At 35.3% G+C, this 24039-nt stretch overlaps 1 protein-coding gene across 1 annotated transcript in view; it reads right to left on the reverse strand.

The window, feature by feature from the left end:
- pcx (pecanex) overlaps nt 1-24039 on the reverse strand; it is a 621557-nt gene that overhangs the window by 92978 nt on the left and 504540 nt on the right. Inside the window, exons 28-29 of the mRNA XM_090398640.1 lie at nt 22518-22733; nt 11410-11469 (exon numbers count right to left, since the gene is read on the reverse strand). Of these exons, the coding sequence (XP_090254766.1) occupies nt 11410-11469; nt 22518-22733 (276 nt within the window). The remainder of the gene's footprint in view (nt 1-11409; nt 11470-22517; nt 22734-24039) is intronic.

Consider the following 24039-nt stretch of genomic DNA (forward strand, 5'->3'; position numbering starts at 1 on the left):
TTTATTAATAAATAAATCTGTAATTTATTTTTTTAAAAAATTGGTTACTGATTAGGTAAAAAAGAATTTTTTTAAAAATTATTTTGTATAGGCAGCACCCCCACTTAAAACTTCATGGGCCGCCACTGGCCTATAGTCTCAGCAATTTCACGCAGTTTGACTTGCCGGTCATCCAATAACATATCGTGCACTTGATAAATGATTTCTGGTAGTGTCACTTTTTGGACGTCCTTCACATGGATCATCTTCAAGGCTGTACAGCCACGTTTTAAACATGGAAGCCAATTTCTTAATTGTCGAGAGCAAAAGAAAAGATTGCCCTTTCTTTTAGTGTTGCACAGTGATCAGCATTAATTTTAGAAATTATGGACTTTATAACTGTGTTATAAATAATTATTTTAATTTTCTGACGTTTCGACCTTCATATTAAGGTCATAATCTGGAGTATATACAATGACAAGCTGAGTTACATTTCACACAGTAAGCTAAAGAAACAATGATTTAGATTACTGCTAAAGAAACTATGATTTGATCACCGGTTATTCTACTGGCATGACCTCTAGTGGAAAAAAAAAATAGATACAAACATTCTTTCATATAGATAGTTTTCTTACAGTAACAATGATGTCCTATTTTTAACATTACAATTGTTATACTAGATTTAGGATTCTAGATTATATACAGTCCTGTTTATAGTTAACTCTTAGGGAGAAAGGTTCTGCGGGTAGAATATTTGCCTTCCATATGCTTAGGATTTTTAGACCATCATTATCATTCAGATTGAGGTGGTTGATAAGAATCTCACAGGCTTCCTTAAATTTGCATTCATACCATGTTTTGGTGTGATGTAAACAACTGGTGCTTTTCCAGTCAATTCTATGTAAAGTGTTCAATTCATGATCAGAAAGGCCAGCTTCACCATAGTTATATTTAATGTGTCGTTTATGTTCCTTTTGTCTGATAGGAATTGTGCATCCTGTTTCTCTTATATACGGTAGATTACAGGTGCAATACATACGGTATACTCCAGGGTGGGCCAGCGGAGGGAGTGGGTCTTTGGATGAGTTGAGTAAGCTTTTTAATTTTGCAGAAGGTTTAAAGGTGGCTTTTAGGTTGCATTTCTGTAGTATTCTGTTTAATTTTATCTGATGTCCCTTTAATGTAAGGAATGGTTATAGTTTTATTGTAGTCTGGTTTATGTTTGTTTTTTTATTGAGGACTTGTAGAGAATTTTGTTAATAGTGTTTTGGCTGTAACCATTTTTTAGAAAAGTATTGCTGGTAACTTTAAATTTGTCTTTCAGTGCTTGTTCATTGGAGTAGATCTTCAAAGCCCTGTTTTTTAAAAGTATTAATGACACCTAGTTTTTGTGTTGGGTGGTGGTAGGAGTTTGTATGTATATATTGGCCGGTATGTGTCGATTTCCAGTAAACAGTGAAGGAAAGACTGCCAGAAGGAAGACGTGAAACAAGTGTATCTAGAAACGGAAGTGTATTCTGTTTTACAATCTCAGTTGTAAACTGTATGCATTTGTGTTGTTTGTTTTAGGTGGCTAATGAAAGTGTTTAGTGTCTGGCAGCCATGGGGTGAGATCGTCAATGTATCTAAGCCAGACTTTGGTTTTAAAGGAGAGGAATCCAGAGCATGTAAATAGGACATCAATGTTACTGTAAGAAAACTCATCATCATCAAATTCCTGCCATGTACCCTCAAGGGGTGTACAGGATATGATAGTACTACATGAAAAAAATTACATCATTATTAATTTCCTATCTACAATTTTCCTCCAAATCAGTCAAGACTCCAACATTATCAGATCTTATATTTCTATCGTCTAAAGCACTTTGTACCGTATCAATCCGCCTATATCTTGGTCTTCCTCTGGGTCGTTTTGCTGCCAACCTGGCAGAGAACACTTGTTTTGCTAATCTTTCCTCGCCCATTCTGTTTAGGTGACCATACCACCTGAGATTAGCTCTGCTAACACATTCCTGGATGCTGACAATGTCAAGTTCTTTCCTAATATCCTCGTTTTTAATATGATATTGCCATTGATGCCATCTGTTCACGCCTATAATCTTTCTCAGGACTCTCATATCTGTGGTCTCTAGTCTTCAGTCAAGTGTTTTACTTCTGACCCAGCTCTCAGATCCATAAGTTAAAACTGGTTTGAACACTGTCTTGTATACAGCTAATTTAGTGTCCTGACTAATTTCTCTCTTATTTCATATGAATTTATTCAATCGACTTCCCACAATACCAGCTTTGCTAATTCTGTTGTCTATTTCTATATTTAATTTACCATCTTCAGTAAAAATCGTGCCTAAATAGCTGAAATGTTTTACTTGTTCCACAGGTTCTCCATTCACAACACAGTTGACATTTTCAATGATTCTGCCTATTTTCATTGTCTTTGTCTTTTTATTGCTGACCTTCATACCATATCTATTACAACAGCTATTCAATTTAGTCAGAGAATCTTGCAGACTTGTAGCAGATTTATTTAGAAGTATAACATCATCTGCATAAAGCAAAGAACTGACATTAACATCTCCAATTTTGATATCATGTTTAATACCACTTTTCTTCATAATGTGATCCATATAGATAATGAATAACAGAGGGGATAATGTACATCCTTGTCTCACACCAGATTTAACATTAAACCATCTTCCTGTACTTCCTTCAATTCTAACTGCTGACTTACAACTCAAATAAAGACTAAGTATTGCTTGATATAATGCCCCATTGACACCATATAACTGCAGCGTATTGAATAGCTTCTCTCTTGGCACCTTGTCATATGCCTTTTCCAAATCAACAAAACTTAAATACAGATCTCTGTTATATTCCCATGCTTTCTGGACTATTTGTCGTAAAGTGAAGATCTGTTCCTGACAGCTCTATTTGACCTGAATCCAGCTTGTTCTTCAACAAGCTTTTCTTCCACCATTCTTCTCAACCATTTCTCAAGTATACTTGCATAGATCTTGCCAGGAGCACTCAGTAGGGAAATACCTCTGTAATTCTCACATGCAGTTTTATTTCCCTTTTTAATTATGGGTACTATTAGAGCTCTACTCCAATCATCGGGAATTCGTCCCTCTGTCCAGGCTTTCTGAACTATGCAGTGCAGCCACTGTAAGACTCTTATACCACCATACTTCAGCATTTCTGGTCGAATATCATCTACTCCTGCTGCCTTTCCACATTTCAAGCCTTTGATGGCTTTTTCTACTTCAAGTATTGATATGTATTCCTGACTGCATGCCTGGTCAGTGTTTTTTACCACTGTGCTGTCATCACTGCTTGCTTCATTTAGCAGTTTTTCAAAGTAATTACTCCATACTTCAAGGATATCTTTTTCTCCTGTTTTCATGTCACCTTTATCATCTCTAACTCCTTTTACAGCACTCTTTCCTCCATTCCTAAGTTTCTTCAACAACCTCCAGAATATTTTGCCATCTTCTTGATATTTATTTCCTATATTCTTGCCAAAGTCCTCCCATGACTTTTGTTTAGCTTTCTTACATTTGTCTCTGTATTCTGTAAGAGTAAAAGCTGACTTATTTGCCAGGAACTTTTGATATGCTTTCTTCTTTTCCTTCACTGCCTCTTTAACTTCCTGTGTCCACCAGGGAGTTCTGATTTTTTTATCCTTACAGACAACCTCACCACATGCCTCTCTGGCAGAATCAATCAATGTTTTCTTCAGAGTTTGCCACTGAAAACTATCTATATGAAAGAATGTTTCTCCCATATTATCTTAAATAGAATTTAGCTTTGATGTAGTTTCTAAATATTTAATTAATTTTTAATTTTATCTGTTTTTTTTTTTTTTTTTTTTCACTAGAGGTCATGCCAATAGAATAGTTGGTGATCAAATCATTGTTTCTTTAGCTTACTGTGTGAAATGCAACTCAGCTTGTCGTTGTATATACTCCAGATTATGACCTTAATATGAAGGTCAAAAATATCGGGAAATTAAAATATTTATTTATAACACAGTTATAAAGTCCATAATTTCTAAAATGAATGCTGATTACTGTGCAACACTAAAAGAAAGGGCATTTTGACAATTAAGAAATAGGCTGCAGAGTTTAAATGTGGCTGTCCAGCATTGAAGATGATCCACGTGAAGGACGTCCAAAAAGTGTAACAATACTAGAAATCATTGATCAAGTGCACAATATGGTATTGGATAACCACAAGTCAAACTACATGAAATTGCTGAGAGTACAGGCATTTCAAAAGAATGTGCAGGATATATTTTGCATGTCCGCTCTCCAGTCAAGAGGCTGCGGGTTCGAATCCAAGCATAGGCATGGATGTCTGTGATTGTCTGTGGAAATACTAGTCGTGGTGGTCGGATGTAGATGGCGTTGGTGTAGTTGCAGTCAGTTGGGGGATTGTGAATGGTAGAAGTTTTGAGTAGATGCCCTCCCTCGATGAGTCTTTGGACTCCCTGGAGGTGACAAATAATAATAATAATAATAAATGAAAAAGTTTTTGCAAGATGGGTGCCACACTTGCTTACAGCAGATAAAAAATGCATTCGCACGAAAATCTCTAAACAGTGGTTGGAGCATTTTAACAAGAATATAACTGATTTTGTGCATCAATTTATCACTATGGATGAGACTTGGATTCACCATTACACACCAGAATCCAAACAGCAGTCAAAACAGTGGATGGAAGTCGGTTGTTCAGCGCGAAAGAAGAAGACAAAGTCTGTTCCATCAGCAGGAAAGGTCATGGCATCGCTGTTTTGGGATGCTAAAGGCATTTTGTTTATTAATTATCTTGAAAAGGGTAAAACAATAACCAGGGAATATTATTCTGATCTTTTATCCAGATATAAGACGAAAAAGTTCATGAGAAAAGACTCAGTTTGCAGAAGACAAAAATCATCTTTCATCAGGACAATGCACCTGCAAGGATAGAAAAATCAGAACTCCATGGTGGACACAGGAAGTTAAGGAGGCAGTGAAGGAAATGAAGAAAGTGTATCAAAAGTTCTTGGCAAAAAAAATCAGCTTGTGCTATTAGAGAATACAGAGACAAATGTAAGAAAGCTAAACACTGTGTAAAACTAGCTAAACAAAAGTTATGGGAAGACTTTGTTAAGAACATAGAAAATAAATATCAAGAAGGTGGCAAGGTATTCTGGAGGTTGTTGAAGAAACTCAGAAATGGAGTAAAGAGTTCTGTGAAAGGAATTAGAGATGATAAAGGTGACATGAAAACTGGAGAAAAAGATATCCTTGATGTATGAAGTAATTACTTCAAAAAATTGCTAAATGAAACAATCAGTGACAGCAAAAGTGGTTAAAAAAATACTCAGCAGGCATGCAATCAGGAATGCATGTCCATACTAAAAGTAAAAAAAGCCATTAAAAGCCTGAAATGTGGAAAGGCTAGAAATGTGGAAATGTAGATGATATTTGACCAGAAATGCTTAAGTATGGAGGTATAAAAGTCTCACAGTGGCTGCACTGCATAGTTCAGGTGACCTGGACAGAGGGATGAATTCCAGATGATTGGAGTAGAGCTCTCATAGTATCCATATATAAAAAAAGGAGATAAAACTAAATGTGAGAATTACAGAAGACTTCTGAGTGTTCTGGTAAGATTTATGCAAGTATACTTGAGAAATGGTTGAGAAGGATTGTGAAAGGGAAGCTTGGTGAAAAACAAGCTGGATTTAAGCCAAATAGAGAGGCTCTCTAGATCAGATTTTCACTTTAACAAATAGCTGAGAAATCAGGGGAATATAACAAATATATGTATTTAGGTTTTGCAGATCTGGAAAAGGCATATGACAAGGGCCCAGAGAGAAGCTATTCAAAATGCTTCAGTTGTATGGTGTCAATGGGGGAATATCTGAAGCAATACTTAGTACATTTTGAATCCTTTCTTTCATGCTTACACCGTGATCAGAATACATTTTGAAAAATTATGGAGACAAGTACCGTGTTATTGAGTAAAACTTTAGTTTAATATAAAGCAAAATCAACACTCGACGTTTTGACCTTCATATCAAGGTCATCTTCTGGAGCATACACAATATATACAGAGAAACAATCTGCATGGTTTGCTAAAGTTACTGACCAACCGTTATTACAATTATTGGCCTGACCTCTGGTGAAAAAAAAAAAAAAAAACTTTTACTACATTAAAGCTAAGCTAGAGTCCTATTATTATTATTATCTATTAGGTTACAAAAATAAGTTGGGCTGGAGAGCAACATGTTTATATATATATATATTAAAAAAAAAAGTGATTATACATATAAATTTCAACCAATTGGTACGGAATAGTTTTCTAAAGTCCTAAAGTATGCTAGATACTAAGTGGGCTGAATATGTGCCATCCAAATTCTTCGAATTTTCATGCCACCAGCAATACTTAGTCTTTATTTACGTTGTAAGTCAGCAGTTAGAATTGAAGGTAGTACAAGAAGATGGTTAAATGTTAATTATGGTGTTAGACAAGGATGTACATTATCCCCTGCTGTTATTCATCATCTATATGAATGAAGGAAAGTGGTATTCAACCTGATATCAAAATCAGATATGTTAATCTGAGCTCTTTGCTTTTTGTGGATGATGTTATACTTCTGAATAAATCCACTAGAAGTCTGTACGATTCCATGACTAAACTGAATAACTGTTGTAATAGATATGGTATGAAGGTCAGCAATAACAAGACAAAGACAATGAAAATAGGCAGAAATACTGAAAATGTCAACTGCATTGTGAATGGAGTAAAAAAAAAAAAAAGAAAAAGTAAAACATTTCAGCTACTTAGGTACGATTTTTAGTGAAGATGATAAATTAAATATGGAAATAGAACACAGAATCAACAAGGCTGGCATGGCAGGATGTCAATTGAATAAATTTATATGGAATAAGAGAAATTAGTCAAAACATAAATTAGCTGTATACAAGACACAGTGTTCAAACCAATTTTGACTTATGGATCTGAGAGCTGGGTTAGAAGTAAAACACTTAACTGAAGACTAGCGACCACAGATATGAGAGTCCTGAGAAAGATTAGGGGCGTGAACAGATGGCATCAATGGCAATGTCATATTTAAAACGAGGATATTAAGAAAGAACTTGCCACTGTCAGCATCCAGGAATGTGTTAGCAGAGTTAATCTCAGGTGGTATGGTCACTTAATCAGAATGGGAGAAGAAAGATTAGCAAAACAAGTGTTCTCTGCCAGGTTGGCCAAAAAAAGACCCAGAGGAAGACCAAGATATAGATGGATTGATACGGTAAAAAGTGCCTTAGAAGATAGAAATATAAGATCTGATAATGTTGGTCTTGACAGGTAACAGACTAATTTGGAGTTAAAGGGTACATATCAGGATTTTGAATTTTTTTTTTTTTATCTATATAACGTCTCATATACGCCATATAAATGTAGCATTTTGAAGATGTCTCTTTGATCTTCTTCATCTGCATTTACCAAATTTAGATACTATAAACCCATATTCTAATTTCATGATTTCTTCACTGTTTGTATGCAATTAAAAATCTGTTATGATAACTTTTACATAGCCTGAATCTTCCCAAATTTTTTTCTTAGACATTTCTCTTTTTTTTTTATCTTGAACTCAACATTGAAATTCCTCTTTAATTCTCATATTCATTTTTATTTCATTTTTTATGGAGATACTCTGTTAGTCTTAACCCCAATACGGCTTGGAATCCATCAGAAGCATACATTGAAGAGTAACTGTCAAAGCTGAAAGACGAGATCTGTGGAAGATTTCAATATTGATTGAGACCATATTATAATATAAATACGGAGTTTATTAAAAATAAGCAATTAAAACCTGACAAGTTCTGTGTGTCATAAGACTTACATCATCAGGGATAGTGGTACATGCAAGTTTTATCAATAAAAGCCTATTAACAGTTAATTATATATATTAGATATTTTTGATAATTTCACAACTGTTAAATATAACTGATAAACCAGAATACAAATGATAAATTCGTTACTGTATGCATGTTGGAACATTACTAGTTGTTGCTATCATGTTCTGTGGTATCACTTGTGCTATATGTTAGGTCTGTGGCAGTTAAATTTTTGATGAAAGCAGACCATACCTGTTGCAAAATTAAGTCTAGATTTGTACTGCATTATGTAGGGATCTGAAGCATTTGTAAAGCTCCTTTAAATTTTCTTGTGAAACAGTTATCATCAATATATGACATATTTGTTTGTTGCCAGAGTATATGATGGCCAGTAGTGGTTGTGTGGAATGCCAAGTCTGATTTATGCTCTCTTCTTTTTTCGACGTCTTTTATGTGTTCAGACATGTACATCTCTCTCTCAACCTTTTTGTCTGGCCTGCATAACAAATGCCACAAGAGCAATAAAACAGTTATTATTATTATCATCGTCATTAATATCTGACCTTCATGGAGTCAAAGGACTCATTGTGGAAGGTCTATACTCTTTCATGTAAAAAGATCACTGAACTGTACCTTGAACCCATTCACAGTTTCTGCACTCACCACAATTTCAGGTAATGCATTCCACTCACCAATTACTCTCCATGCAAAGAACCTGCTTCTTCTTACACCCCTTGCTCACAACCTTCTTATACGGCTTCCATAGAAGTCTCTAGTTCTTTCGCTGCCTCCTCTACACTATGAAATATCTTCTCCACATTAATCTGGTAACAATCCCTCGTCAACTTATATGACTCAATCATATCCTCTCTTCTTCTTCTATTCACAAGGCGCTGTAAGTTGCATTTCCTCAATCGCTCCTGCTATCTAACATTCCATAGACCTGACACTAACTTAGTAAATTTTCTGTGGACCTTCTCCAATACATACTTCTGCAGCAGTTTGTTCCACTAAAGTAGGGTCGCTGTTTTTGGTGAGTCTCTTCCACATTCTCCAGTCTTGGGCTGTAACCACATCCAAGTCCTTCATCCTCAAGTCTTCCTCTACCAGCTCCCTCCATCTTTTCTTTGGCCGGCAGCGCTTCCTCCCCCCCCTGCACGACCTTTCTTCCCACATATTCGTCCTCCCTCCTCATCACATGACCAAACCATTTCAACCTTGCCTCCTGTATCTTCACTCCTAAGTTTCACCATTCCCTCACATAGTCATTTCTAAGATGATCCTTTCTGGTCACCGCACATCCACCTAAGCATTCTCATCTCCGCTACCTCCATCCTGCTGATGTTATTTTTCCTCAGGGTTACAGTTTCCATAGTATAAGAAATAGCTGGTCTCACTACTGTCCTACAGATTTTGCCTTTTAGACTGATCGGCACTCCTCTTATTGTATAGCACTCCAGCTATCTCTCTCTCTCTCTCTCTCTCTCTCCAGGTCCTCCATCCTCTTCCATGTTGAACCTAAGTATCTAAAGTCCCTAACCTTTCTGATGACATTTCCTTCCAACTCCAGATATGTCCCCTGGCTGCCATCCACTTTGCAACACATATGCTCTGTCTTACTTCTGCTCAGTCTCATACCTCTCTCTTTCATACCTCTCCAGTTTAGCTGCCACTTCTTCTCTTGATTCTGCACACAGCACGATGTCATCCGGACACAGCATTGTCCAAGGCGTATCTTCTCTCACCTCCCTCGTCACCACCTCCATCACAATATTAAACAGGAATGGATTTAGGAGGGTGGTCAGAAAAGTTCACGGCCTAACAATGAAAAAACGAATTTATAATTTCAAAATTATTTTTATTTTTCAACATAATCTCCTTTAAGACTAATACATTTATTCTAGCGATGCTCCAGCGCATTTTTTTCCCGTCCCTGTAGTGGTTCCCAGTAAGATCTGCAAAATACCCCTCTACAGCTGCAATCACCTCTTGATTCGAAGAAAAACGCTGACCAGCAAGGAAGAGTTTTAGTTTTGGGAGGAGACAGAAGTCAGAGGGAGCCAAATCTCAAGAATAGGGCGGATGATCCAACAATTCATAGTGCAGATTCCTTAATTATCCCAATGAAAGATGATTTTTTTTTCAAACCGGGTCTTTTCTCATGAATTTTTTCGACTAGTCTGGTTAAAAGATCAAAATAATATTCCCCGGTTATTGTTTTACCCTTTTCAAGATAATTAATAAACAAAATGCCTTTAGCATCCCAAAACACCGATGCCATGACCTTTTCTGCTGATGGACCCGACTTTGTCTTCTTTGGTGCTGAATAACTGGCTTCTGTCCACTGTTTTGACTGCTGTGAGCAAGCATGGCACTCGTCTTGCGCAAAGTTTTTTCATATGCAATTCTTCATGCAAAATATATCCTACACGTTCTTTTGAAATGCCTATAGTCTCAGCTATTTCATGCACTTTGACTCGCCGGTCATCCAATACCATATCGTGCACTTGATCAATGATTTCTGTCGTTGTTACACTTTTTGGACGTCCTTCATGTGGATCATCTTCCAAGTCTGGTACGGCCACGTTTAAACTCGGAAGCCAATCTCTCCAACTGGTGTGAGAGATGTCATCTCTCCACCAGTAGGAGAGAGTGACCATGTGGTTTTGACTTGGAAGATGAATAAACATGCAGGAGTATCAAAGAGAGGGGAACACATATGGAATAAGGCTTCATGTGGATCAAGAAGGACGTCCTTCATGATCCACATGAAGGATGTCCAAAAAGTGTTGTAATACTTTTTGGACGTCCTTCATGTGGATCATCTTCAAGGCTGGTATGGCCACGTTTAAACTCGGCAGCCCATTTCTTAATTGTCGAAAGCAAAGGAGAAGAGTGTCCATAAACTTTTATGAACTTCAAATGAATTTCTTTTGGCATTAAACCTTCTTTTACAAAGAATTTTATAATCAATTTTATAAGTGGATTGATATAGTAAAAAGTGCATTAGAAGACAGAAATATAAGATCTGATAATGTTGGAGTCTTGACAGGTAACAGATTGATTTGAAGGAAAACTGTAGATAGGAAGTTAGTAATGATGTCAGGAATTTGATGATGATAATGAGAAAACATAGGATACATAATACAAATAATACAGTAATGCAACTGTTCCAGAAATAAGCCAATTTCATAAAAATAAGTATTTTATCTATTCATGGAAGTTTTTTTTCCTTCTTCTTCTTTTCAGAAACCACATTCAACATAATTTAAGTCTGTATGCTCTAGGGAATTCCCTACAAGTTTTCAGAGAATTCTAGGGTTCTGCAGAACATATTCTAAGAAATGTTGAGCTAAAATAACATATTCACCATCTTTTACATGAATTTTTGCATTGAAGATGACTGTTAGAGCTGCAGATGACTGATTTAGTGATAGCGTCAGTAAAACAGTACATTTTTGTAATTAGGTGATCAATTCTATAATGAAACCAGTAATTCTTAATAACCAGCACATTTGTTTATTACATATTTAATTACCTTCATCATCATCAACTCCTTCACTAATTGCTTCCACTTCTCTCTGTTGACAGTAAGTTCCTAAAAATTATAAATAACACAAATAACTGTCTGTTCATTAGTTCTTAAGCTATAAATTTCTTAAAATTAAATTTCTTTTTAGGAAACATTTCAAGATTTAATATTAAAAAAAAATAAAACTTATCGAGTCTACATGGTACACAGGGATCCAGATAGGAAGGAAATGAAAAGGATTAGAATCATCCTCTCACTGAAATTTTTTGGTGTTTACCCTTCCAGGAATGTACCACATGCTATGATAGTCTAAAATACTTAATATTCCATTACTATGAGATGATGAACCTCTGTAGTTCAGTTGTTTCAATGAAACCAGCAGTTTGGTTGGAAAGACCTGGGTTCAAATCCAATCTTTGATGTGAGAAACCTTTATCATGCCTTTTGAATTAAAGATGAGTTAGTCAATCTTATACAGAGGTGGAAGTTTTTTCTCTCAGAAACCTCAGGTTTTTCATCCATCAAAACAGGCAAACTGTAAACACATGTATCTGCTGACATAAAATATTTACTCTTAAAGAGCTGAAGCGAAGGAATGGCAAGCCAGCTGAATTAAATTGCCCTAAAACTCATAATTATGAGATAATCCATTTAGAGCAGATGAGATTTGAATGAATGAGATAAAAAAAAAAAGCTTACAATTTTTTTTTAAAGTTAATTTTGACAAATTATATGATTATATAACAAACCGACATGCTAAAGCTGCAAAATCTTTGGAATATTGATGCCTGTAGGCAAGAGTCTAAGAAGAAGAAGGAACTGTTATGCATTGACATGACAGTGTGTGTTTTTTTTGTGCATGTTATTACATGTTTCTTGAAGGAAAAGGTTGTAATCTTTGAGAAAGACAGAATAAGGGAGGGCGTTCCAAAGAACAAAGGAAGACAGAAATTAAAGAGGAGAAAGGGAAGTTGATTTAGGGAGACAGTACATGGATATCAACCAGCAGCTGCTAATGCTCTTATAGTCTTAGAAGAATGTGGAAGAACAACGGTGGCTAGTTCAGCAGAACATAGTCCACATGAAAATACTACAGAAGAGACATAAGGAAGAAAACAGAGAAAAGAGAACACATTAGAATTTCCAGGAGAGAAAGAGAGTAATTGACATGAATGAATGAGAGGTCATCAATTAATCATTTGACATTTCCTGGATGCATTCTTAGAGAGGTTTTAGGTGCAACATCCTATGGGAGCAGTTTTCCATAGGATGAATATTTTGAGGACTGAAGAAGCTACAGATGAGTTATATATAGTTATACAGAAATGAATTTTTTGGACAGGGAAGGTTAGAAGTAAACAAGCCCAGAAGACAGATCTGATTATGTATAGGGATCTAGTGCTGCCAAGAACAGGCAGAAGTGAAGTGAGCACTTCCTTCAATGAAAGAAACAAGATAGGACAGCATTTTGGGAGTACACAGGTTCACAAGGTTATCGAACTAAAGAAAAACATGAAAATATTTAAGGCACTGGTTATAGAAGATGTTGAAGCTTTTAATTATTGTGTACTATAAAGTTAATCAAATGAAAAAGGAGAATGGAGTGTAATGTCATCAGAAGAGCTACGGATAGGATATCATTCAGTAAGAGATGGTCATTTATGTACTGCAGAGAAGGTGGAAGAAAGTATAGAATTCTGGTATAGTCCTAGTATTGGTTGGAAAATCTGAAGAGAAGAAGCTAATGGGCAATTACTAAGAGTAGAAGGTAACCATTAGATCATAGTTTGTTGAGCTGGACTTATAGTCCTGCTCAACAAACAAAAGATCCTACTCAGATCTGCTAGCCCTAGAAATATCAAGAGCAAACAACCGCATGAATTTCACTAAACCTTTTCATAACTGGAGTCTAAAGATAAGTGGTGATGACTAACAGATCAACTAAGCATCAAATAATCAAATTATTTGATACCTTAGTTATTATGTGAGGAATTTAATGGAATAAATACCTCACAGAGAAATAATTCAACAACAGGTTTCATTATTTCTCTGTGAGAAATAATGAAACCTGTTTTGTAATTAAAATGAAAAGACAAGCGGCTAGTTTTCTGGCAACTTAATAGTTATTAAAGGGATAAAAATCCTATGTTTTTATATAGCCAGTAAGTGAAACTCAAGATCGAGAACTACGATCTATGAGTTTCAATGCCGAAAAACTATCGGCGAAGGCAATTCGAAGCAAAGGTGGAGCAAGCTCCCTCACTATTCTTGATATTCTCTCATAATGTAAAACACAGCTCCTAGGAGATGTAATACTGTCATTACATTATGAGGAGAGGTCACTACCCAGACCGGTTTCAACCTTTTTTGAGGTCCCATCAGTGAGTAGGTAGACCTGGAAGATATCAAAGCTTAGTGAAAAGAACTTACATACCTTCACTATACGAATGCCATAAAGGTGTGCTTATATTTTGTAATTAAAATGAAAAGCCAAACGGCTAGTTTTCTGGCAATTTAATAGTTATTAAAGGGATAAAAATCCTATGTTTTTATATAGTTTAATTTTTTAATTTTCAATGCTGATAGTTTTTCGGCATTGAAACTCATAGATCGTAGTTCTCGATCTTGAATTTCACTTACTGGCTATATAAAAACATAGGATTTTTATCCCTTTAATAACTATTAAGTTGCCAGAAAACTAGCCGTTTGGCTTTTCATTTTAATTACAAAATATAAGCACACCTTTATGGCATTCGTATAGTGAAGGTATGTAAGTTCTTTTCACTAAGCTTTGATATCTTCCAGGTCTACCTACTCACTGATGAGACCTCAAAAAAGGTTGAAACCAGTCTGGGTAGTGACCTCTCCTCATAATGTAATGACAGTATTACATCTCCTAGGAGCTGTGTTTTACATTATGAGAGAATATCAAGAATAGTGAGGGAGCTTGCTCCACCTTTGCTTCGAATTGCCTTCGCCGATAGTTTTTCGGCATTGAAACTCATAGATCGTAGTTCTCGATCTTGAGTTTCACTTACTGGCTATATAAAAACATAGGATTTTTATCCCTTTAATAAATAATGAAACCTGTTGTTGAATTATTTCTCTTTTCCAATATTCTGTCTCTGTTACAGAGACATCTTCAGGAATACAATATTAAAATTGTAATAAAACATAGAACAATAAGAGGGTGCTCCTCATAAAACTTTAAGTCTAAATAGTTGGATTTTTTCCACTTATTGTTGTGTGTGTGTTTTGTGTGTGTTATTACAATTTTAATATAATATTCCTGAAAATGTCTCTGAGACAGAGAAGAAATATCATTTAACCTGCTATTTTTCTGTGCTGTATTTAATCTATTAAACTTAATTACAAGTGTAAACCAGCATCTGAGCCTAATAGACACTGATCAACTCAGGACTAAAAGTGATGAAATACAAGTTTCAAGTCATTAATTAGTTGGCAAATCTCTCAGTGGTGAAAAGTTGGCAGTTATTTTATTTTTTTGAATGGGCTGAATATAAGTTTTCATGCAACAGGGGAGATACCATTCAAGTAAGAAAGATTGAAAAGGCGATATATATATATGTGTGTGTGTGTGTCAATTCTGGAGCACAAGTTTTTATCATAATAGAAAGGATCAGAATCAGATGAACTCTTGGTATTGAAGTTACTCATAATTCTTCTGATTTCTTTCTGAGGGAAGATTAGTACAAAGATGGAGCAAGGTATTCTCAATAATGTGAATTTGCTGTGATAATTTGAATGAGACTGATTGCACCATCAAGATGAAACAGAGATGGGAGCATGAAGGGCAGAACTTGCTTTCAGTGGCCAGGAAAAGGATGACTGAAAGACTCACATGCCACATGAATAGAAGACATTTTTTTTTTTTTTTCAGTTGTTTTTTGTTTTTCATTTTGAGATAAACTCCTGCAGCAGAGCAGGAGTTTATCTCAAACCATTTGTGAAATGCTAAATTTTTTTTTTTCTTGGATTGCCTTGGTGCACTACTTGGAGAAAACCAAGGTTGGATAGTGGTCTGGAATTTTGGATTTCCAATCAAGGATGAGGCCTTAATTCCAGTTAGAATTATTTCTATTACTTGATCGGATCTTCCTGTCCATCCATTGTGGAGTCTGGGTAAGGAGAACCGACATAGTAATAAATCTATGAACAAAAGGAACAGAAGTCATGCAAACATGAATGGATGAGAAGAGTTCTACAGGAATGGAAACTTGGATAAGGTTACAGTCTGAGTTATCAATAGGAGAACTGCCATCTCTGTAAACAAAGTTTGCACATGAAGTTACTTCACGTGCAAACTTTCCATTTCCATAATGCACAGCATTATATACACCCAAAAGGATGTGTGCTTTGCATTATTATTATCAAACCTCCATGGAGTCAAAAGACTCAATGCAGGAGGTCCCACTGTCACACACACACATTTTATGATATTGCATATTAAATATATTCCCAATGTTTGCACTGACCAAACTCTCGGGCAATTCATTACAATCACTAGCCACTCTCCATGCAAAAAACCTGCTCCTCATTCCATTGTTCACACTCTCCTTATATAGCTTCCAGGGACGACCTCTTGTTCTCTCCCTGTCTTCACCCATTCTATGCAAAAACCCCTTGACATTAATCTGGTAATAACTCCTTAAAAACTTATATGTGTCAATCATATACTCCCTCTCCTCTTCCTATCCACCAGTTTCTGCAAGTTGTATTTTCTCAATCTGTCTTCTTACTCAACATTCCAGAGTCTAGAAGCCATCCTAGTCAATCATCCCTGGGTCCTTTCTAATACAGCTTTATCTTTTTGAAAAGCAGGTGTCCAAATCTTTATACAGTAATCCATATGTGACCATGAAAGCCATAATCAATGACCATTAACATCCTTACTTCTAAAAGTCAGTGCCATCCACATCATTCTCATTATTATCCACTGTGCTATCCTTATAATTTTAGCAATATGTCCCCAAAATTTTAGGTCATTATCCACAATCACTCCCAGATCTCTCATCCCCTCCATCTCCTCCAAGATTAACCTTGTACTCTATATTCCATCTTTGCTTCCCAAAGTTCAAAACCTTACAATTTGCAACCCTGAACCATTCAATCAGTGTATCCAAGTCTTCTTACAAAGCCACAGCATCTACTCTATTCTACTCCTGAGAAACAACTGCATATCACCATTCAGACCTATCCCAATATTATTAACATACAGAGCGAACAGCAACAATCCCAAAACAGACCACTGGGGTACATCACTAGTAACATTTCTCTTCTGGAATATTGCTCCTCAATAGACAACTAACTGATACCTATTCAATGGCCAATCTCTAAGCTAGCACACTAATCTATTATTTAGCCCCATATGTTTCAGTTTAATCATCATCACCAGCTTGTCGAGTGGTAGTTTATCAAAGGCCTTTGCAACATCTACATACACAGTGATATATGCATCATCCTTATCCAATACATTTGTCACACTGTTATAGTAGTAGATTGCTAAAACACTATCTTCCCTTAATAAAACCATGCTGACCATCAAAGAGTATTCTTCTGTTGTCAACTTTGTTATCTAGCTCCATCTGTTCTAATTTAATCACCACTTCAATCACTCTGCTCATTCTACCTCCAAGAAAACAAACTACTCTTTAATCATTCATTACAGCAGACCTCACACTGATGTGACAAGGATCTCCAAGGATAATGAATTGACTGATGCATCTTCTCCTGAGTGACATTCTGACCTTGTAGTTGAAGCTTATGATCATGTATTTCCTGATTCCCTGGAATAACAACAGTAGGCACTCCAGAATCCCAAGGCATCATCATCATAGAACCACTGCCACCTTAATGCCAGCAAAAGGCTAAACTGCAGTTCTATGTGATGTGGTTGAGTTTCAACTAACTCAACAGTATTAAGAATTGGTATTTTATTTGTAACTGAAATTAACATTGGATCTTGATGCAGGCTGTCAAAAGATGTTGTCACTGCCCATGGTTCCTCCATTTCTATTAATGTATCTTCATCTTGTTGCAATCCTTCTACTAACACTGAACTATATACAGATGGAAGTAAGTTCTGAGCTAGACTAGAGTATATACTTAAATGAGGAACAGAAACCTGAGTTAGTATAGTTCCGGACAGCTCTGATCTTTGTGAATGACTTTACCGGCTTAATTAGCAGTGGCAATTCTGTGCTGTGTCTTTTTAGCCACACCACAGCAAGTAACAAGGCTTGGTTACTCGAGTCATGTTCCCACTTCTCCTGAAGATTAATATTAGAAATATCCCAATGTGCAATCTCGGTAAAAATTTGCACATTCAAACTTTCAGCAACATTAAGTAGCATAGAAAGTTGGTCCTGCAAAATGTTCGCTTCACCCTTGTATCATTTTTAAATCTGTGTATTTTATATCCTTAAGAATAACAATTGGAGATTTACAAAAGTTTTCATGAAATATGCTATAAAAGAAAGAAGATCAGAGCTGTCCGGAACTATACTAACTCAGGTTTCTGTTCCTCATTTAAATGCATTCTGACCTGGCCTGGTACACAAAATAGTGTACACTTTAGGTACACTATTTTGTGTACCTTTAGATTTTTTACCTTCACACACTAAAGTGACATCTATCTACACAAGTTTCACTACAAAGTAATTCATAAAAAGCAGTTAATATAAGATATGGTGATTATTCCTTTTTAAATAGATTTGTTGACCTTCTATTTTAAATTAACCAATACCAAGTTGCAAAAATACAATCAGCTTCTTAGTAACAGATTGTCATGTCTTTACCAGGAATCCAATGCTAATCGCACACATGTAAATTAGGCCAAACTCCAACAATGTACGAAACTCCAATCTATGAAAGAATCACATCAGATTACTGACTTCATTTATCCTAAGAACTTCTGATACCGCATAGACTATTAATATAAATCAACTTCTGAACATATTAATAATATAAGCACAAGAACTGAAAAATATACATTATTAACTAATACATCACCTGACGATAATTATGGGATACTAATGCAATTAATGAGAAGTCACCAGCCTTTTTACACAAAAAACTTTTGTAAATATAGTTACATGTAAACTTTTTTGCTTACACTTGGATCAAGGATTAAACAAGAACACATTTTCTTGGCATCTTTTTTTTCCTCATCTTTTTTTCAAGTTTTGTGTGTGTGTGTGTGTGAGATTTGGAAAAAATTGGTTTATTTCTATTATTGGCAGGTTAATATTCAAGATTTTGTGTGCTGCAGCATTTGTGAAATGAATGGCATTGCACAATGAAAGATTTGTGGAAAGAGAGTGCAACTGGTGAATGCATGTGTAGAAAAACTGTTTTGAAAACGAGTGTCATCAGTGTGGAAAATAAGAGATATGATAGTGAAAGGGCAAAGAACAAAAGGCAGATAAATCCAAGCAAGAAGAATGATGATAATGTTGCAGACAGCAATGTGGTGAAAGCAAGTTAAGGTAAACAAGGTATGAAAGAAAAGTTAGAAATGATGAGATAGTAATGAAAGATATGTGTGCTTACATGGAGTTCTGCACAGACCAAAACTTTTGAGGCACGGTGTTGGGGGAAATGCCTGGCAAGTGGAATGGCAGCAAAGCATAAGAAGACAAGTTTTTGTCTTCTTATGCTTTGCTGCTTGTGACACTAGTAATGATTATTAGACACACGTATTCATAAGAATTAAGAACAATAATTTTCATTATTGCAAATATTTCAGCCAAAAATGATTATTACTTGTGACATAGTAATGATTATTAGACACACGTATTTATAAGAATTAAGAACAATAATTTTCATTATTGCAAATATTTCAGCCAAAAATTTATGAATCATCATCAATGCATCACCATAATCTTAAGGTGAATCTAGAACAGAGTGCATTAATACTATTCACAGAGCTGAGCCACATAATCCAGAGTGCCACCATGATATTGCAATTAAAGCTAACTAAAATTCAAATAATTTTGAAATATAAAAAGTAACAAAATTTAGATAAACAAGTTTAAAAGAATCCCATGTTTAGCTGACTACACAAATGCTTCCCCTTATCACCAAGGCAAATTCTTAGATAATCTTTTAAGCTCCTGTACTAGCTATATGTGAACCTCTGAAAATTTCATCAGAATTTCTGACAAAGATAAAAAGCTTAACCTTTCAGCCTATAAACAGGATGGACAGTTTTGAAAGAACACTGGCTGATGCTCTCCACCTATTATCAGAGGCATTCACTCCAGACAAACTGTTCAACTATGTCATGAACTCAGGCTATTTTATCTGCGGAAATTAATTCTATAAACAGGTATGGGAAAATCTTTGTCACTTGCACTTGCTACGTGGAAGATATGTTCACCATCTGGCCAGACTCAGAAGCATCTTTAGTGATTTTCTTAACCAAAATCAACTTCACCATGGAAAAAGAAAAGGACAGAAAATTAGCCTTCTTGGACATCCTCCTTTCATGTATCTCCATCTGGAATACTTACATCTTTTTGCCATAAACTAAACCTACCTTCACAGGCCACTACATACAACAAGTTTCAGCCCATCATCTGTCTCAAAAAATAGGCATCTTCAAATCTTTGCTCAACAGAGCATATATTATCCGCTCCAATTCCAAAGATCTCCAACACGAACTGAGCACCATCCAATGCATCATACTACAAAATGGCTTCACTTCAAGGAAGTTCTGCATGGTGAGTCCCAATCCCATTCATTGTAGGCATCTCAGAGGCACCTGTAAAGATCCTGAAAAGATACAGTTTAGTCTCCACATTCTTTCCAATGAAAAAAATTCCCTCCTGATTACCATCCATGGAAGATAAAAAGCCACCTCTTGTACTTTGACAATGCTGCACTTCTTTTTTTTCTCATTTGACAAACCATGCAAAACACAAATCACCAACTAGATGAATATCAACTCTTGCCACAATCTTAAATTCTGATTTCTAAACCATTCTTCAGTATGTTCAGACAAAAAAAAAACAACTACAATAACACCATCAAAATAATCAACAACAATAAACCTGAAAAATTTGCCTTGCTCAGCATGAAGTGGACACTAACAACAATATCCTCTGGTCTAAAACTCACCTTTTACATCAGTGTTGGTTTAGGTTTGAGTTATTTAAAGAGAGTGCTGAAACTTCTACACTGCCCAAACTTAAATCGAAATGATTGTCTTCTCCTCATAAATGGCAAGCAATAGTGTGCTTCCCTTCATCTCCTCTCTTCTTCTTCTTTAAGTATAATGGCGTGTTATTCAATTGTTCTATTTATCCAAATTTCGTTATTTTTTGTATTTCAAAAGTATTTTTAGTTTGCAATCTTCAATATTAATTGCAATCTCATTTCATTTTGTAACCACTCATGTGGCTCAGCTCTCTAAATAGGATTAACATTCTTTGTCCTGTCTTCACCCTGGGATTATGCTGATGCACTGATGATGGTCTGTTAACTTCTGGCTGAAATTGCAATAAAAAGTATTATTCTTTATTCTTGTGAGCACATGTGTCTAATAATCGAAGCATAAGAAAACTGAGATGAAAAGCAGGAAAAAATAAAGTATGAATGAAAGATTTCATGGCAAAACAAACCAATTAAATTGTAAAAATTTCTTATTGTTTTGGCTTTGTAGACTTCTTTGATTTCCATGAGATTGAGGGCTTACCTTTGTCAGGTTCATATTTATTAAATGATTTTGGGAAGTATTGATGGCCAGTGTCCATCTCTTCCTCTGAAAAATTTTTAGTAGTACCTCATCTGATGTGTCAAGATTAGAATTATTTGGTAAGTTTGATTTACTTTCAGTGGATACAGAGGTATCCATTTCTGATGGAGGTGTCTGGTAGTTTATCTTAAATGATATCCTTGCCATAATTTTTTTGCTAAGTGGGTTATCAAATTGAATGAGACTGCTTTTGGAGCACATCCAAAAATGGATGCACTCAACAGAGAAGTACGATAATAACGTTAAAGAATAATGAAATTATCAGTTGGTGGAATAGATGGATTTTTGATGCAGCTGTTTTGTCAACAGCAACTTATGAATGTGAGACTTGGAACCTAAAGAAGATTAATAGGAAAAGGATAGCTACTTTTGAGATGTGGTGTTATAGAAGGCTGTTGAAGATATCATATACTGAAAGGTGGACAAATGGATAGGTACTAGAAAGAATCAGCAGAACTTTAAGGATCCTTAAGGATACTGACAGAAGAAAGTTGCAAGACTTTGATACACTTGAAGGATGGAAGGAGCACTTCTCAACTCAACACAGTAATAGAAGGTAAAGTTCCTGGAAAAAGAGGAAGGGGCAGACCTTCAATGAGAAGGATGGTGGGTCTGGAGTGACCAATCTTCAGAGAGAGTTGATTCCTCCAGAAAAGAAAACAAGAAACACGAATCAGAATTTAATCTGAAATTATCATCTAATTTCTCTCACTTCAATCCTTTCTACAAAAATGGAAAAAAACAAACTTCAACACCCAATCCCACTTTGAAGTCTCTTAATAATAAACAACTGCCAGTATACAAACTTTGTCACTGGTTTACCTACTAACTTTTGCAACTGGGTTGCCAGCAGCCTTTTGTCTATACACACATAATTTTCGGTGTAGAGTTTGGGGATAAAAATTCTCAACCTCTACAATTACTGCTGGCATTTCATAAGGCTCCATTCTTCCTTCATTAGATTCTGTATACATGTAGCCTAGTCATGAAAATACTTAATGCACAAACTTTGTTTGCTTACACTTGAATAAAGGATAAACCAAGAATATAATTTCTTAGCAAGTTTCATTTTAGATGACAGTATGCTGCACTTCTTTTTTTATCTGTTGGTTGGCAGGTAGAAGCCATATTCACGTGGCAAAGTAAATTAGTGATGAGGAGAGGATAATTATACATTTAAAAGTAATTCAATTAAATATAAAATACATAAAGTAACTACAACTTAATAAATAATTCATAACTTAAAGATGTGATATCATTATAAGAGATATAAAAAGTTACATAAAGTTGAAACACAAAAATAGACTTATATGTATATAAATAATACAAAATATACCTCTAAATTCTAATCCTCTCACTTGAAAAGTAGCCAAACCATTTCCAAGTTCAATCACGTGAACAAGACAATTTAAGTTATCTGATGCCAAAACAAAGCAGTCTCCCTCGGATACATTACCCCAACGGCCAAGGGCTAAGTCTCCATATAAGGAATGTTGAAGAGATCTGGTCAAATGTTCATAGAAGATGGAGTTTAAGTTATTGTCATCTGATCCTATAATTAAAGTTAAACAAACATAAGATTTCTTTGGCAAAAGTAAATTAATAAATGGATTTAACTTAAATAAAAAGTTAACATTTATTAAAATAAAATACTGATGTTTAAAAGTTTTATGAAAGAAAGCCTAAGGCAAAACTTGGGCCAGATAAATGGTACTTTGAAATATGTTACCTTGAATTTGTGCTCCTATTTAATAATTTTTAAAAGTGTTTTCCTTGAAACCTAAACATCCAATGAAAAGTACAATAGTTCTTGAGGGGGTGAAGAACTTTGGACAAATCCATAAGTACTCTTGCGCAATCCAAAAAAAATTCTCTTCTATTTTTATATCTGCAAGGGACAAGTCCCCCCGCACACACACGCACACACACACACACACAAAGAAATTACATTAGGATCCAACTATATCTACTATACATGGTAAAGCTAATGAAAATAAAGCCCAGCAACATCGTAGCAAAATGTATGCCAAAAAATCGGTACATTGAAATAAAGAGAAACCTGCATTTTAATGACAATACAGATATACCAATAATAAATGGAAACAGGGACAAATTATTCAAAATTCGACCAATTGTTGATGAGCTGAATAAGAATTTCATGCAATTTGGGGTATTTTCCCATAATATTAGTATTGATGAACAAATGGTGATTTATTATGGTCACCATTATCTAAAGCAATTTATTAGGGGCAAGTCCATTCGTTTCAGTTTCAAGCAGTGGGCTATGTGTTGCGTGGAGACCGGGTATTGCTATAACGCAGAAATCTATGAAGACAAACTAAGTAATTCTGAAACAGATACAAATGGGTTAGGTATGATGGTAATATTGAATAAGGTGGCAACTATAGACAAAACAGAAGAACAGTGCTTTTACTTCGATAACTTTTTCACAAGTTTTGATTTGATAAAAAATTTAAAAGAGAAAAATATACCTGCGACAGGAACAGTGAGATATAATAGGATGAATAAATGCCAAATAAAAACGGATGGGGAAATGAAAAAAAGAATTCCGTGGGTCTTTTGATTATATTGACAAAAGAAATGAAATATTTGGTCTTGTTTGGAAAGATAACAACATTGTTAAAATTTTATCAAACCATTTGGAAGTTCTACCATTTGGACGAGTGTTAAGATGGTCTAGAGCTGAGAAGAAACAAGTGATAATTCCACAGCCTAGTGCTATTGCAAATTACAATAAGTACATGGGCGGTGTTGATAAGCTTGACTGTAATATACAAAAGTATCGAATAAAAATTAGAGGCAAGAAATGGTATTTTCCAATTTTCACTAATGCAGTG

The sequence above is a fragment of the Typopeltis vanoorti genome, chromosome 10, assembly GCF_054136105.1.
Source record: "Typopeltis vanoorti isolate ZY-2024b chromosome 10, IOZ_Tvanoo_1.0, whole genome shotgun sequence".
In the NCBI taxonomy this organism is placed as follows: Eukaryota; Metazoa; Arthropoda; class Arachnida; order Uropygi; family Thelyphonidae; genus Typopeltis; species Typopeltis vanoorti.